The following is an 18,424-nucleotide window of genomic DNA, read 5'->3' as shown; positions in this document are numbered from 1 at the left end:
CTTTAGCAGAGAGGTGGATCAGAAGTGGAGCAGCCAGGACTAGAACTGGTGCTCATATAAGATGCTAACATCAAAGCTGTCAGCTTAACCAACTAAGCCAATAAACTGGCCCCCATCATGCTACCTTAATTACTATAGCTTTGTAGTATGATTTGAAGTTAGTTTTTCTATCTACAAAATCATGTCTACAAACGGGTATATTGGATTCTCCCTTTCCAAGATGAGTGCCCTCTGTTCCCTTCTTTTGTCTAATTGTTTTGTCTAAGGCTTCTGATACTGGAGTGAAGAAATGAGTAAAAGTGGACATCCATTTCTTGTTCCGGGTCTTAGAAGAAACACTTTGGTATTTTCCACTCAGTACAATGTTGGTTGTGGGTTTGTCATATGAAGAATATACTTTCTGTAGTTAATCAGTTGAGAGGTTTTATTAAGAGGGGAAGGTGAATCTTAGCATCTATTGAGACAGTCCTATGGGTTTTATTCTTCATTCTGTTGATGTGATTTACATCTATTGACTTCTTACTGTTGATCCTCCTTGCATCACTGGGGTAAATTTCACTTGATCATGGTGTATGATCACCATGATTCACAGTGGAGTGACTAAAATCCATCTTAATTATCAAACTGGAAGGCCGGCGCCACGGCTCACTAGGCTAATCCTCCGCCTTGCAGTGCCGGCACACCGGGTTCTGGTCCCGGTCCGGGTGCCGGATTCTGTCCCGCTTGCCCCTCTTCCAGGTCAGCTCTCTGCTGTGGCCAGGGAGTGCAGTGGAGGATGGCCCAAGTCCTTGGGCCCTGCACCCCATGGGAGACCAGGAAAAGCACCTGGCTCCTGCCATCGGATCAGCGTGGTGCGCCGGCCACAGCACGCCAGCTGTGTCGGTCATTGGAGGGTGAACCAATGGCAAAGAAGGAAGACCTTTCTCTCTGTCTCTCTCTCACTGTCCACTCTGTCAAAAAATTTTAAAAAATTATCAAACTGGAATTCCAGGGGCGGAGCCAAGATGGCGGAATAATGAGGGCGCGCACCGATAGTCCAGGAAAATTTAGTTTAATAAGGGGGGAGTTACGGTAGCCGCAGAAAATAGAACCAAAAAAAAATTGCAGGGGAAACCCTTCTGGATGGAGCGGCCGTGAATCGGAGGACCTACTGGGAGAACAAGATCGCCCACCGCGCGGAAGCCAAGTCGCGGGACCCAGCCGCAGAAGCCCCAGGGTCTGCGCGCCAGTGCTCCAAGGGGAGTGCATGCCACACAGACAACAGCGGGGAGACTTGGGACGCTCAGGGCCCCGAGTCCACACATCGGCGCTGGAAGGGGAGGTGAGCTCAATAACCCGAGACATTGGTGGGGAAACGGGGGTCAGAATCTAGAGGGGGGCCGGAAAGTGCAGCAAACTCACTACCAGAAAGAAGGAAAAAAAAAAGCTTCAGGGTTTCTCTTCCCCCTAACCTTGCAAAGGTTACAAGGCTGCAAGGCTTGAAGAATTCCCAAGAGACAAAGAGCAGGCCTCCTCTCTGGATTTACATATCAATGGGGGAGAGTTAAGGAACTGAGTCACTACAATTCAGTAGCCTAGGCAACCCAGTGGGAGTCCAGAGGAGCCAAAGACTGGAAGCTAAATACCATCAATTCTGCACAGCCCTGCCCTGCGGTGTTACTTACCCCCTGAATAAATAAAATAAATAAATAAATAAAAAGAGAGAGATTTACCACGCATAACCTGAGGGTGTCACCTTTGCACACCCTTAACCAGGAAGAACCAGGCAGAGCTCTCAGGCCGCACCCATCTCAATCCTCCAAGGCTCCTCCAACAGCAGGCAGTCCACTTAACACGGACACAGTATAAAAAAAAAAAAGAAAGAAAGAAAAAAAACGCACAGTGACGCAAGAAGAATTAACTATGCCGAGTAACAAACACAGAAATAGAGGGAGCAAGATCAACGATGACACTATGATGCCTCCAAATAAGCAAAACACCCCAAGCCAAGAGTATGAAGATGATGAGATAGAAGAAATGCAAGATACGGATTTCAAAAAATTTATGATAGGAACATTTAGAAGTTTTCAAAAGCAAATCCTTGAACTACAGAAATCCTTAATGGACAAGATTGAAAATCTCTCTCGTGAAAATGAAATTTTAAGGAAGAGTCAAAATGAAACTCAGAAACTAGTAGAACAGGAAAGTGTTATAGTGAAGAGAAATCAAAATGAAATGAAGAGCTCAATAGATCAAATGACAAACACATTAGAAAGCCTTAAAAACAGAATGGGTGAAGCAGAAGAGAGAATATCGGACTTAGAAGATAGAGCACAGGAAAACATACAGTCAAACCAAAGAAAAGAAGAGGAAATTAGAAATCTAAAAAATATTGTTGGGAATCTACAGGATACTATTAAAAAAACCAACATTTGAGTTCTAGGAGTTCCTGAAGGCATGGAGAGAGAGAAAGGATTGGAAGGCCTTTTTAGTGAGATACTAGCAGAGAACTTTCCAGGTTTGGAGAAGGACAGAGATATCCTAGTACAGGAAGCTCATAGAACCCCCAATAAACATGACCAAAAGAGATCCTCACCGCGACACGTGGTAATTAAACTTACCACAGTGAAACATAAAGAAAAGATCCTAAAATGTGCAAGAGAGAAACGTCAGATTACTCTCAGAGGATCTCCAATCAGACTCACAGCTGACTTCTCATCAGAAACCCTACAAGCTAGGAGGGAATGGCGAGACACAGCACAGGTGCTAAGAGAGAAAAATTGCCAGCCCAGAATATTATATCCTGCCAAGCTCTCATTTGTGAATGAAGGGGAAATAAAGACCTTTCATAGCAAACAGAAATTGAAAGACTTTGTGGCCACTCGTCCGGCCCTGCAAAAGATACTTAAAGATGTGCTACACTCAGAAACACAGAAACACGGCCATCAATATGAAAGAAGGGAAAGGAAGAACACCTACCAGTAAAAGAGCATGGGAAGCTCAAAGCATATACTAGAAAATATTTCCGGGAAAATGGCAGGGCAAAGTCACTACGTATCAATAGTCACATTGAACATTAATGGTCTGAATTCTTCAGTTAAAAGACACCGTTTGGCTGACTGGCTCACAGAACACAACCCAACTATTTGTTGCCTACAAGAAACACATCTCTCTAACAAAGAGGCATGCAGACTGAAAGTGAAAGGTTGGAAAAAGATATTCCATGCCAACAGAAACCAAAAAAAAGCAGGTGTAGCCGTATTAATATCAGACAAAATAAACTTTAATACAAAAACTGTTAAGAGAGACAAAGAGGGACACTATATAGTGATTAAGGGTTCAATTCAACAGGAAGATGTAACTATTATAAATGTATATGCACCTAATTACAGGGCACCAGTCTATTTAAAAGATATGTTAAGGGACTTAAAGGGAGATTTAGATTCCAATACAATAGTACTGGGGGACTTCAATACTCCACTCTCAGAAATAGACAGATCATCCGGACAGAAGATCAACAAGGAAACAGCAGATTTAATTGACACTATTGCCCAAATGGATCTAACAGATATCTACAGAACTTTCAACCCTACATCTACAGACTTCACATTCTTCTCAGCAGCGCATGGAACCTTCTCTAGGATTGATCACATACTAGGCCATAAAGCAAGTCTCAGCAAATTTAAAAGAATTAGAATCATACCATGCAGCTTCTCAGACCACAGCGGGATGAAGCTGGAAATTAGCAACTCAGGAAACCCCAGAAAGTATGCAAACACATGGAGACTGAACAACATGCTCCTGAATGAACACTGGGTCATTCAAGAAATCAAAAGAGAAATCAAAACCTTTCTGGAAGTAAATGAGGATAACAGCACAACATACCAAAACTTATGGGATACAGCAAAAGCAGTGGTAAAGGAAACTTTATAGCAATAGGTGCCTATATCAAGAAATTGGAAAGGTACCAAATAAATGAGCTTTCAGCGCACCTCAAGGACCTAGAAAAACTGCAGCAAACCAAACCCAAATCTAGTAGGAGAAGAGAAATAATTAAAACCAGAGAAGAAATTAACAGGATTGAATCCAAAAAAACATTACAAAAAATCAGCCAAGCGAGAAGCTGGTTTTTTGAAAAAATAAACAAAATTGACACCCCATTGGCCCAACTAACTTAAAAAAGAAGAGAAAAGACCCAAATCAATAAAATCAGAGATGAAAAAGGAAACGTAACAACAGACACCACAGAAATAAAAAGAATCATCAGAAATTACTACAAGGACCTGTATGCCAGCAAACAGGAAAACCTATCAGAAATGGATAGATTCCTGGACACATGCAATCTACCAAAATTGAACCATGAAGACATCGAAAACCTAAATAGACCCATAACTGAAACAGAAATTGAAACAGTAATAAAGGCCCTCCCAACAAAGAAAAGCCCAGGACCAGATGGATTCACTGCTGAATTCTACCAGACATTTAAAGAAGAACTAATCCCATTTCTTCTCAAACTATTCAGAACAATCGAAAAAGAGGGAATCCTCCCAAATTCTTTCTATGAAGCCAGCATCACCTTAATCCCTAAGCCAGAGAAAGATGCAGCACTGAAAGAAAATTACAGACCAATATCCCTGATGAACATAGATGCAAAAATCCTCAATAAAATTCTGGCCAATAGAATACAACAACACATCAGGAAAATCATCCACCCAGACCAAGTGGGATTCATCCCTGGTATGCAGGGATGGTTCAACATTCACAAATCAATCAATGTGATTCACCACATTAACAGACTGCAGAAGAAAAACCATATGGTTATCTCAATTGATGCAGAGAAAGCATTTGATAAAATTCAACACCCTTTCATGATGAAAACTCTAAGCAAACTGGGTATAGAAGGAACATTCTTCAATATAATCAAAGCAATTTATACAAAACCCACAGCCAGCATCCTATTGAATGGGGAAAAGTTGGAAGCATTTCCACTGAAATCTGGCACCAGGCAGGGATGCCTACTCTCACCACTGCTATTTAACATAGTTCTGGAAGTTTTAGCCAGAGCCATCAGACAAGAAAAAGAAATCAAAGGAATACAAATCAAGAAGGAAGAAGTCAAACTATCCCTCTTTGCAGACGATATGATGCTGTACTTAGAGGATCCAAAGAACTCTACTAAGAGACTATTGGAACTCATAGAGGAGTTTGGCAAAGTGGCAGGATATAAAATCAATGCACAAAAATCAACAGCCTTTGTATACACAAGCAATGCCATGACTGAGAAAGAACTGCTAAGATCAATCCCATTCACAATAGCTACAAAAACAATCAAATACCTTGGAATAAACTTAACCAAGGACGTTAAAGATCTCTACGATGAAAATTACAAAACCTTAAAGAAAGAAATAGAAGAGGATACCAAAAAATGGAAAAATCTTCCATGCTCATGGATTGGAAGAATCAACATCATCAAAATGTCCATTCTCCCAAAAGCAATTTATAGATTCAATGCAATCCCAATCAAGATACCAAAGACATTCCTCGCAGATCTAGAAAAAATGATGCTGAAATTCATATGGAGGCACAAGAGACCTCGAATAGCTAAAGCAATCTTGTACAACAAAAACAAAGCCGGAGGCATCACAATACCAGATTTCAGGACATACTACAGGGTAGTTGTAATCAAAACAGCATGGTACTGGTACAGAAACAGATGGATAGACCAATGGAACAGAATTGAAACACCAGAAATCAACCCAAACATCTACAGCCAACTTATATTTGATCAAGGATCTAAAACCAATTCCTGGAGCAAGGACAGTCTATTCAATAAATGGTGCTGGGAAAACTGGATTTCCACGTGCAGAAGCATGAAGCAAGACCCCTACCTTACACCTTACACAAAAATCCACTCAACGTGGATTAAAGACCTAAATCTACGTCCTGACACCATTAAGTTATTAGAGAACATTGGAGAAACCCTTCAAGATATTGGCACAGGCAAAGAATTTCTGGAAAAGACCCGGGAGGCACAGACAGTCAAAGCCAAAATCAACTATTGGGATTGCATCAAATTGAGAAGTTTCTGTACTGCAAAAGAAACAGGATAGTGGAGAGACAACCGACAGAATGGGAAAAAATATTTGCAAACTATGCAACAGATAAAGGGTTAATAACCAGAATCTACAAAGAGATCAAGAAACTCCACAACAACAAAACCAACAACCCACTTAAGAGATGGGCCAAGGACTTCAACAGACATTTTTCAAAAGAGGAAATCCAAATGGCCAACAGGCACATGAAAAAATGTTCAAGATCACTAGCAATCAGGGAAATGCAAATCAAAAGCACAATGAGGTTTCACCTCACCCCGGTTAGAATGGCTCACATACAGAAATCTACCAACAACAGATGCTGGCGAGGATGTGGGGAAAAAGGGACACTAACCCACTGTTGGTGGGAATGCAAACTGGTCAAGCCACTATGGAAATCAGTCTGGAGATTCCTCAGAAACCTGAATATAACCCTACCGTTCGACCCAGCCATCCCACTCCTTGGAATTTACCCAAAGGAGTTTAAATTGATAAACAAAAAAGCGGTCTGCACCCTAATGTTTATTGCAGCACAATTCACAATAGCCAAGACCTGGAACCAACCTAAATGCCCATCAATGGTAGACTGGATAAAGAAATTATGGGATATGTATTCTTTAGAAAACTATACCGCAATAAGAAACAATGAAATCCAGTCATTTGCAACAAAATGGAGGAATCTGGAACACATCATGCTGAGTGAAGTAAGCCAGTCCCAAAGGGACAAATACCATATGTTCTCCCTGATCGGTGACAACTGACTGAACACCAAAAAGGAAACCTCCTGAAGTGAAATGGACACTATGAGAAATGGTGACTTGATCAGCATAGCCCTGACTGCTAATGGACAACTTAATACATTATCCCTCATAGTATTTTTTTTTGTCTGTTCTACTTAATATGACTGTTTAATTCTGTAATTATCACACAGTTATTCTTAAGTGTTGAAAATTAACTGAAATGTGATCCCTGTTAAACATAAGAGTGGGAATAAGAGAGGGAAGAGATGTATAATTTGGGGCATGCTCGGGCTGACTTGCCCCAATTGGTAGAGTTGGAAACATACCAGGGGATTCCAATTCAATCCCATCAAGGTGGCATGTGCCAATGCCATCTCACTATTCCAAGTGATCAATTTCAGTTCACAATTGATCATAATGAAAGGACTAAGAGTCAAAGGGAGCACATAAACAAGTCTAGTATCTGCTAACACTAACCGATAGAATAAATAAAGGGGAGAGTGATCCAACATGGGAAGTGAGATACTCAGCAGACTCATAGAATGGCGGATGTCCTAAATAGCACTCTGGCCTCAGAATCAGCCCTAAAGGCACTCGGATCTGGCTGAAAAGCCCATGAGAGTATTTCAGGCATGGAAAGCCAAGGCACTCTGGCAAAAAGATCTCTGTGAGTGAGATCCCAGTGGAAAGAACAGGTCTTCAAAGAGGGAGGTGCCTTTCTCTGAAGGGAGGAGAGAACCTCCACTTTGACTATGACCGTGTCTAAACAAGATAAGAGTCGGAGAACTCAAGGGGCTTCCATAGCCTTGGAAACTCATGACTGGTGCATAGGGAGATTACTGATGCCATAAACAGGAGTGTCAATTTGTAAAGTCAACAACAGGAGTCACTGTGCACTTACTCCTCATGCAGGATCTCTGTCCTTAATGTGCTGTACATTGGGATTTAATGCTATAACGAGTACTCAAACAGTATATTCCACTTTGTGTTTCTATGGGGGTGCAAACGATTCAAATCTTTACTTAATGTACACTAAACTGATCTTCTGTAAAAAAAAAAAAAAAAAAAAAAAAGAAATTATCAATTCCCAACTTGACTCTCACTGGGATTAAACATGACAATAGGTCTGATCTGATTTCATCATCATTTAAAAAAAATCATCTATTATTTTTCACTTTATGTTTCTGTGTGGGAGCAAACTGTTGAAATCCTTACTTAAGGTATACTAAGCTGATCTTCTGTATATTAAGATAATCGAAAATGAATCTTGATGTGAATGGAAGGGGAGAGGGAGTGGGAAAGGGGAGGGTTGTGGGTGGGAGGGACGGTATGGGGGGGGAAGCCATTGTAACCCATGAGTCGTACTTTGGAAATTTATATTCATTAAATAAAAGAAAAAAAAAAAAACTGGAATTCCAAAACGGGCCCAACACATATTCATGAGGATCCAAAACACGAGTTGTTGGTTCTCACTGGCTCAGTTCCATAGATGCCCACCTAATAGGCAGGAATGCATCTGATGACATTTTTTGTAAAGAAATGTTTGTTGACATCCTCAGTGGAATACTCATTAGAGAAGAATGCAAAAAATATAGCATACAAACGTCATTCTTAGGGTCACTTCATTAATTCAGATTTTCACCAAAAATGATTCAAAAACCAGTGAGCCAAGTTTATTGTCTGATCAAGCTAAGTGAGGGGTGATATGACAGAATGAGCATGGAGAGAGGGAATCCCCGAGGATTGGAGAGGCCTAATCTGCAGGTGTGGCACTGATGTAGTCACCTCCTCTATTACACAACAGACAGCACTCTACACACACAGGGATGGCTCAGTGAACCCACACTCCACCATCACTCTTTAAGTACCACAGGTTAACCCCATCTTTATTTCCAACTATTATTCACAAAGTAAATGTAGGTCTCATTCTGGGATATGGCCTCCTTGAAGAGTAAAGCAAAATTCCATAGGAAAGTCAAGCTCCACGTATGATCCCGTCTCTCGACACAACCTTTAGAACGATGGGTTTTTCTGGTTGAAGAAGTCCTTGCTTACCTAATTTTAGAGGGACCTGGAATAATTAAATAAGCATAGAAGTAAGACATGAAACACCATCAATAACAGAAGCATAGCAGAAAAACCACACTGAGGACAATGGTGCTTTACAAACATGGAGAACTACATTAACATCATATATCTTACATTCCTTATTGTTATTTTTAAATGTTATTTAAGGTATACAAATTTCATGCATTTCATATATACAAATTTAGGAACATAAGGATTCTTTCCACCCACCCTGCCTATACGCCCACCCGCCTTTCTCCTCCATCTCCTAACCCCATTCTTATTTTTTACAAAGATCTATTTTCAGTTAACCTACAAGATTAACCCTACACTAAGTAAAGAGTTCAACCTTATTTTTAGACTGTTTCAACACTGAATAGTAAAACCATTCATCCACCTGTTCATTAAACAAAATATATAGGGAGAACTTATTCTGTAGCAGGCCTGAGACAAACCACATTGGCTTGTTCTCTTTTTTATTTCAATTGTATGCTAGAATGGTGACTCTGAAAATTTTATATATCATTCTTAGCCATTATGGCAAGCCCTTTTTGAATGTCACATAAAACTAAATTTGTGATGGTGAAACTTGAAATTACTCTTGTATAGGTGACACTTATGTTAACTCTGGACAGTTCTCAACTTCTGAAAACCCTTTTTGGTTTAATGAGAACAATCAGTTATCAAAGAGCATTATGCTTCATGTTTCTAACATCTCTTCTTGCCTTCCAAGTGTAGTTCAAATGGGGAATTTCTGATGCCAGCAGATAATACTTAATTAAAAATGTGGCATGTAATCATGTAATCATATTCAAATTCCAAATGGTGTTCATACACTTTCCCCTGAAGACATACAGACAAGTAAGCACACGTGTACACACACACACCTTTTGATAAAAGTCTTAAATTAAAATCTGTATCTAATAACTCCAAATCAATGGTAAATCATTCTTAAACGTTTTGTGAATACTCTCAGTGGGCAAAGTCCCTTAAAAGACACCATCGGGAGTTTATTAAGGGATTAAAATGAAGTTCAACAGGTCTTCAAAGAAGGAGGTACCTTTCTCTGAAGGGAGAAGAGAACCTCCACTTTGACTATGACCTTGTCTAAACAAGATAAGAGTCAGAGAACTCAAAAGGCTTCCATAGCCTTGGAAACTCATGACTGGAGCATGGGGAGATTACTGATGCCATAAACAGGAGTGTCAATTTGTAAAGTCAACAACAGGAGTCACTGTGCACTTACTCCTCATGTAGGATCTCTGTCCTTAATGTGCTATACATTGAGATTTAATGCTATAACGAGTACTCAAACAGTATATTTCACTTTGTGTTTCTATGGGGGTGCAAACTGTTGAAATCTTTACTTAATGTATACTAAACTGATCTTCTGTATATAAAGAGAATCGAAAATGAATCTTGATGTAAATGGAAGGGGAGAGGGAGTGGGAAAGGGGAGGGTTGCGGGTGGGAGGGACGTTATGGGGGGGAAGCCATTGTAACCCATAAGCCGTACTTTGGAAATTTATATTCATTAAATAAAAGTTAAAAAAAACAATAAAGGAATCTAACTGATCTTTAACATGCAACAACTTCAAAAAAAAATGAAGTTCAAGAGTTAAGTTGTGGGGAGACATTGTAAAATGCAAGAAAAACACCCTGAGAACCAAACAGGGTGGTATAATGACAAAGTATTCCATTAGGAGACAAAACACTCCTCAGAAACCATCCACTGAGCAGAGAAGTGAATGCTCCCTGGACTAGAAAGGGGGAAACCCTGGAGTTGTCAGACTTGGGGGGAGAAGTTAAGAAGGAAACAGAACTTGGAAGATGAGAATGAAGTGAGGAGGAGAGCGGGAAGACAATACATGGAGGTACTCTTAGAACACAGAGAGCCAAGTGTGTCTGGGATACAGCTCCTTGAAGATGATATACAGGAGTCGGGAGGGCTACGGACTGCGGCAGCCATTCAGATCCGGTAGAAGTGCCATAAATTGCTGACGGTTAACCTTGAGCGCACATGGGAAACAATGGGGAACTTTTACATCCACAATCTGGGTGAGTTAGTTCTTAATTTGGAGATGATCCAGGCATCATGCATTGTTTAAATCTCCCCCCACGGGTTCCAATGTGGTTCAGTATTACCATGAGACAATTTATGTACAGTGGGTTTCAAAAAGCTTACAGGAAAATGGAATGAAAGTTGGCTTTTGGTGTAAAAAGATCTTTGAAACTTTTCTTAATAATATGCCTTCCCCCGGAACTTTCTGAAGATGTCTAAATTGTGGAGGAGAGTGACACTCAAAAGTCATGATAGAGTAATCACGGCACCTCATGAGTAAACACAACACTTTGCCATCTCCACCTGACTTGAAATTAAATTTAAAACTTTCCTTGTGGATAGAGGAGTCATCACATACTCATGCCATGCTAATATGCATTGACTCTAAGGATCTTTATACTTTGGTCTTTAGAAAATGGCCCATTTGGAACTCCAGAGCTGAAATAATCTTAATTCCCATATATTCACATGGATATTTTGGCTGCTAGAATAAACTATTAAAAGACAAGTGAGTATATTCTTTTAATATATAGACCCCCCCACACACAGTTTTTAAAAATTCCCAATAAAACATTACTGATACGTTAAGTACACTGACCTGAGTTTCCTTACAAAGTTTGAAGGAGAAGTTCTGCATTAATCTCACAAGAGCAAGTTTTATATTCATGAGAGCAAACCTCATGCCAAGGCAATTTCGGGGTCCAGCTCCAAAGGGATGGTATATGTAAGGATTGATGTTGTCTTTGTTCTTCTTACTGAACCTGGTTCCACAAAAGTAGGTGAAAACAAGTTAAAGCCACATAAAAGCACCTATCTGGGTTATCATTTAGCCCTCTCAACCAGTGGTACACAGGACACACTTGTGGGTTGCTCAAACACTGCTGGCATTTAGCTTTGAGAATCGTAAGCTGCAGATCCTTTCCATCCCCCTCTCCTAGAGGATCTGTCTTGTTGATGAAATTAGATGAATGCTGTTTAAAAGACAGTGTATGTTTGTACACTAAAATTACATTTAGGACGGTGATGTGCTCAGGTTCTGGAATGCATATGGGAAATGAGACTGGTGGAAGGGAAGGTGGGTCTTCTTGGTCGGATGCTCACTGAGGAAGCAGCAGGGGAAAACGCCTCTTGGTTGGTATTTAAACAGATCTTTTTTCTTCCTCTCTTCTCTCTTCCCTTTCATCACCTACCTCCCTGCCTTCTTCCTCCTTGCCTCTCCCCTTCTCCTCCCCACCCCTTCCCTCCTCCTTTTTCCTCTCCTACTTCTGCCTCACTCTCACTCTCCCCCCACCAGCACACTCCTTCTCTCTCACAGAACAGTTGTAACAGTCCAAGTCAGGTCATTTACATCATTTACACGTCATACGAAGCTCCTCCACTTCAGTGTCATCACCAACCTCCTGGATTCTCTCTTCAACCGGGCTACAGATTCCTTGAAGGCTAAACCTAGCATTTATTCAAATAATTCCTCAATATCTGATGATTTTTAAGGAAAAATATTTATCTTGGGAAAATGACCATGGGATATAGTTATTTGGTTTTAAGAGAGTGCTTAGGGGCCGGCGCTATGGCGCAGCGGGTTAATGCCCTTGCCTGAAGCGCCAGAATCCCACGTGGGTGCCGGTTCAAGACCTGGCTGCTCCACTTCCCGTCCAGCTCTCTTCAGTGGCCTAGGAAAGCAGTAAAAGTTGGCCCAAGTTCTTGGGCCCCTGAACCCGCATGGGAGACCCGGAGGAAGCTCCTGGCTTCAGATTGGCACAGTTCTGGCCATTGCAGCCAATTGGGGAGTGAACCATCGATGGAAAATCAATCGATCGATTGATATCTCTCTCTCTCTCTCTTTGCCTCTCCTCTCTCTGTGTAACTATGACTTTCAAGTTAAATAAATCAATCTTTTAAAAAAAGAGTGCTTACATTTTGGAGAATATTCTTAACTTCTTATAGGTGATTTTGCTCACACAACATGGCAACCAGAGGGAGGGTTGTGGTGGCATGGGAGTAAGAGCTGACTGGGCTGTGGCTACTGGAGCAAGTATTAGGCTTGGTGATGCATTAGAAGTATTCCATAGTTATACTTGTGTGTATTTCAAATATTCTCCAACATAACATTTCTAACATGTGCGTTTCTCACTGCCAAGTCCAGTCCCTGTCACACAGAAAGCACTCACAACTCGATGACTGAATGAATCAAAGAACACTACAAAGGTCTCTTTAACATTAATGAAGCTACAGAAGATAGAGGCGCTGAATGGGGGGCACACACAGAATTTCTGGCCCAGAAAATAAAGCATTAAGTCAATACCAATTTACTCCTCTCATAAATATCATATGGAGACTCTATGCCTGCACGAGGGTCAACACAGCCCACAAGACCAGATCCCAAGCCTCCTGACTTAACAGCCAGTGCCCTACATACTCCTTTGTCCATTTTGTTTGCCAATACAATAGTGGTCACATGTCAACTATTTCCAGAGGGTACAATGTGCCCAGAGCCTGACTTTAATTGCTAATTCCCGGAACAGCATGCTTGACACACCTCCAACGTCTAGAGAGCTGGCGACTTCGCACTGGGAGGAGTCACTAACTACTAAGAGGACACGTGAGCTGACACAGGATGGCAGCCAGAGGCAGGATTGCAGACCTGGGCTTTCCTCTGTCCTCACAGAGGCGTCTGCTCATCAGGGGTGAGCGCCTCTCATCAGCTCAGCCTGCTGTCTTACAACTGCTGTAGAGGACAAGGCCACCAGGCGCAAGGTGGAAATGTTTCCTGTAGACAGCCAAAGTGAATAGCACAGGAAAACTGAAAGGGAAAAAAAAGCCTACACACCTACAATCAGGTAGCAGCTAATAAATTATGGTGTATACGTACATCACCAAAACTATATGAGTTTCTTATATGTATGTTCTCATATCTGTTTTACTAGAGGACAAAATCCAGGACCTCCACCATCCACAGACACTCAAATCCCTAATATACAATGGCACAGTATTTCCACAGCCTCCTGTATAATTTAAACCATCTCCATGTAACTTATAATACCTAATGCAATACAGACGCTACGTAAATAATTTTGGAACTGTGGATGGCTTTAGCTGCCTTTTCCTAGTCAACAGTTTCAACAGTTTTGAAAACAATTACCATTTCTTCTCATAAGAAAAACTAGTAAAAATAAAAATTCACGCACGCAAATGACTCTACAGTCCCATGTTCATTATCTATGTAAGAAATGTCAGAATATGCCTGAACCAGCCTGCTTCAGGGTAGGTTCCCCTCCCCAGGGATCCTATACCTTTCAGGGCGGAATTCATCAGGCTCAGTCCAGTGCTGTGGATCTCGGTGAAGCGCATAGCTTGGCATCATCACAATTGTCCCTTTGGGAATGAATGTCCCATTGATGTCAACATCTTTCTTACAGACTCTCTCAAGTCTGCCAGCAATTGGGTATAATCTGAGAGTTTCATTCACCACCATGTCCAGATATTCCATCTTGACCAGGGTATCATATGTAGCAAGTTCCTGGGAAGAAAGAAACAGATTTTCATAAATGGAGATTTGGAATTAATTTCACACTCATTCAATGCACTACTGTTGAAGTGTTGGGTGCTCCAAAGGATAACTCACATTGTAAAAGATGGTAGCATTGAAGAGGCGTTTTAATAACTGCCATGTCATTTGCCCAGCTCCATGAATGGTACATTCAGGTGTGGGAAGTAGTTATGAACTGGGAGACTTTGGGGACAACTCCATACACAAGCCCAGAAACCCACAGCATGTAGAATACACCATTACTCTCAAAATTTGCCAAAGTCACTATCACCTTTCAAAAGAGAGGTCATAAGCATTGCCAAGGAAATGGAACATGAAAAAGAGAAAATCCCTTACTCTGCAGAAAGCTTTTGATTTGAAAAATCCTGATTGGAAACTATTTTGATCACATGTATAAAATTTGCAGAGACCAGGGCCCAGAGCTGTGGTGTAGCAGATAAAGCTGCTACCCAAGATGCGACATCCCATATGAGCACTGATTCAAGACTTGCTGCTCCACTTCCAATCCAGCTCCCTGCTAATGCACCTGGGAAAGCTATGGAAGACAGCCCAAGTGCTTGGGCCCCTGCACCCATGGGGGAGATCTGAAAGACTCCTGGATATAGCCTGGCCTATTCCTGGCCATTGTGGCCATTTGGGGATTGAACTAGTGGATGGAAGATATTTCTCTGACTTTCAAAATAAATAAATAAATCTCTCTTTAAAACCTTGCAGAGATGGGGCCAGCGTCGTGGCATAGCAGGTTGGACCGCCACCGCCTGCAGCACCGACACCACATATGGTTGCTGTTCAAGTCCCAACTGCTCCACTCCTGATCCAGCTCCCTGCTAATGTGTCTGGGAAAGCAGTGGAGGATGGCCCAAGTGCTTGGGCCCCTGAGACCCAGAGGAAGCTCCTGGCTTTGGCCTGGCCCAGCCCTGGCTGTGGTGGCCATTTGGGTAGTGAACCAGTGGATGGAAGCTCGTCTGCGCGTGTGTACTCCTTCTCCCTCTCCCTCTCTTCCGTCTCCTTCTCCCTCTCTCTTCTCTCTCCCCACCCTTCTCTTTCTCTAACTCCACCTTTCAAATAAATAAAATAAATCTCAGAAAACATTCGTAGAGTTGAAAAACTAGTCTCTTTCTATCTTATTATGACAGAAGAAGCTTAAAAATAGATGTTAACCTGGGACAATCTCAATTCTAATGAAAGTTCGACAGAGACAGGAACCCACTCTCAGCCCCACCCACTGTTGCTAGAACAGTCGCTCACTACAGTTTCAGGTCTTGACTGCAAACACTGAAGGAGACCCCTGTGTGTACTTTCCTACCAAGCAGCCATACCACCCCAGACTCCAGGCTTCTTCATACTCCAAAGAAAACCAGGTTGCATAATGTGTGGCTATCACTTGGTGTTATGTTGAGTTTGACTCAAGAGCCGGACACCCTGGGTCCTATCTTGTCTTCTTTCCCACTGGCTGTTCGGCTGGAGGATGAGGAGTGCGTAACACAGAGCAGAGTCCGCCTCCCCAGCCCAGGCCGGCCTCACTCAGCCAACAGCCAGGCCAGAGCAAGGTCGGCCACTAGAAACAGAGCTAATGACCTGACATCAGAGCAATGACGACTTCTGTAGGTGCAACTGAGGTTCTGTGGATGGTTTTGACTTGGCATTCTTCTAACAGCCAGCAGACACGCCGGGACCAACACTGACTCACAAAGATCATAGAGTTGTGAGCGGCATCCTTTGTATCTCCATGTGTTTTTCTCTTTAGATCTTTCCTAAATTTGCCAGTGAAGGAATCAAAGCTCACACATTTTGCAACTATTCCCCCGGGTAGTGCAGGAAGGCAGGTGGGGGGGTGGGGGATTCTATTCTAACTCCTCCCCCAGCCCCTGTCCCGGGTCACTCACTCACCTTATTGGGCAAAAGTGTATCAATCTCCTCCTGGAGTTTCTGCTGGACATCAGGGTGAGTGGCCAACAAATGCATAATGAAGGAGAGGGTGCTGCTAGTTGTCTCATAGCCCGCAAAGAGAATGATAATTGATTGGGCTACAACCTCTATATCATCCAGAGCTAAAAAGGGAAGAAACACATTTTAGGGAAATAGGTCAATATGAATCACCCTAGAGGAAAAGAATAAAAATCCACATAGTATGGGTTGGCGCTGTGGCGTAGCGGATAAAGCCCCCTCCTGCAGTGCCAAAATCCTATCTGGGGCCGGCGCTGAGGCTCACTAGGCTAATCCTCTGCCTAGCGGCACTGGCACACCGGGTTCTAGTCCCGGTAGGGGCGCCGGATTCTGTCCCGGTTGCCCCTCTTCCAGGCCAGCTCTCTGCTGTGGCCCGGGAGTGCAGTGGAGGATGGCCCAAGTACTTGGGCCCTGCACCCCATGGGAGACCAGGAAAAGCACCTGGCTCCTGCCATCGGATCAGCGCGGTGCGCCGGCGCAGTGCGCTGGCCGCGGCGGCCATTGGAGGGTGAACCAACAGCAAAGGAAGACCTTTCTCTCTGTCTCTCTCTCTCACTGTCCACTCTGCCTGTCAAAAAAAAAAAAATCCTATATGGGTGCCAGTTCAAGTCCTGGCTGCTCCACTTCTGATCCAGCTCTCTGCTATGGCCTGGGAAAGCAGTGGAAGATGGCCCAAGTACTTGGGCCTCTGTGTCCATGTGAGAGACCTGGAAGAATCTCCTAGCTTCGGATCGGCTCAGCTCTAGCAGTTGCAGCTATTTGGGGAGTGAACCAGCAGGTAGAAGACCTCGCTCTCGCTCTCGCTCTCTCTCTCTGCCTCTGCCTCTCTGTAACTCTGCCTTTCAAATAAATAAATAAAATCTTTTTTAAAAAATCCACATTGGTGTTGGCACTGTGGCGCAGTAGGTTAATGCCCTGGCCTGAAGCTCCGGCATCAAATACGGGCGCTGGTTCGAGATCCGGCTACTCCACTTCCCATCCAGCTCTCTGCTATGGCCTGGGAAAGCAGTGGAAGATGGCCCAAGTCCTTGGGCCCCTATATCCATGTGGGAGACCCAGAAGAAGCTCCTGGCTCCTGGCTTCGGATTGGTGCAGCTCTGGCCATTGCAGCCAATTGGAGAGTGAACCATCGGATGGAAGACCTGTCTGTCTCTCTCTCTCTCTCTCTCTCTGCAGAGGTGTTGTGGTGTAGCAGATTAAAGACTGCCTGTGATGCCAGCAATCCATATGGGCCCTGGATTTGAGTCCCAGCTGCTCCACTTCCAATCCAGCTCCCTAATGCGCCTGGGAAAGCAATGAAAGATGGCCCAAGCACTTGGGTCCCTGCACCCACGTGGGAGACTTAGACAGAGTTTCAGTCTCCTAGCTTTGGCCCAGCTCCTGTTGTTGCCATCCCCATCACCAACACGCTGGCTGACTTCAGGTGACAGCATCTCTGACACACTCTAGAAATGCAGACTCCGGGGGCCAGCGCTGTGGTGTAGCAGGTTAAAGCCCTGGCCTGTAGTGCCGGCATCCCACATGGGAGCCAGTTCTAGTCCCGGCTGCTCCCCTTCCGACCCAGCTCTCTGCTGTGGCCTGGGAAAGCAGTAAAGTTGGCCCAAGTCCTTAGATCTCTGCACACATGTGGGAGACCCAGAAGAAGCTCCTGGCTTCAGATCAGCTCAGCTCCGGCCATTGCTGCCATTTGGGGAGTGAACCAGCAGATGGAAGACCTCTCTTTCTCTCTCTCTCTCTCTGCATCTCTGGCTCTGCTTCTCTCCAACTCTGCCTTTCAAATAAATAAATCTATATTTAAAAAGAAGAAAGAGGCCAGCGCCGCGGCTCACTAGGCTAATCCTCCGCCTTGCGTCACTGGCACACCGGGTTCTGGTCCCAGTCGGGGCGCCAGATTCTGTCCCGGTTGCCCCTCTTCCAGGCCAGCTCTGCTGTGGCCAGGGAGTGCAGTGGAGGATGGCCCAAGTGCTTGGGCCCTGCACCCCATGGGAGA

At 43.3% G+C, this 18,424-nt stretch overlaps 1 protein-coding gene across 2 annotated transcripts in view; it reads right to left on the bottom strand.

Annotated features, from left to right (window-relative positions):
• Positions 1-8,459: 8,459 nt before the first annotated feature.
• CYP3A6 (cytochrome P450 3A6) overlaps positions 8,460-18,424 on the bottom strand; it is a 31,253-nt gene continuing 21,288 nt past the window's right edge. Inside the window, 4 exon segments of one of the 2 annotated variants that reach the window (NM_001171268.2) lie at positions 8,465-8,882; positions 11,539-11,701; positions 14,231-14,457; positions 16,378-16,538. In NM_001171268.2, the coding sequence (NP_001164739.1) occupies positions 8,787-8,882; positions 11,539-11,701; positions 14,231-14,457; positions 16,378-16,538 (647 nt within the window). In that variant the 3' untranslated portion in view covers positions 8,465-8,786. 2 annotated transcript variants of the gene reach the window in all.

Source organism: Oryctolagus cuniculus, chromosome 19 (genome assembly GCF_051225735.1).
Source record: "Oryctolagus cuniculus isolate XC-2025 breed Fujian yellow rabbit chromosome 19, ASM5122573v1, whole genome shotgun sequence".
Classification (NCBI taxonomy): Eukaryota; Metazoa; Chordata; class Mammalia; order Lagomorpha; family Leporidae; genus Oryctolagus; species Oryctolagus cuniculus.
Note: the sequence above shows the minus strand (reverse complement) of the source record. Positions and strands in the feature narration are given on the sequence as shown.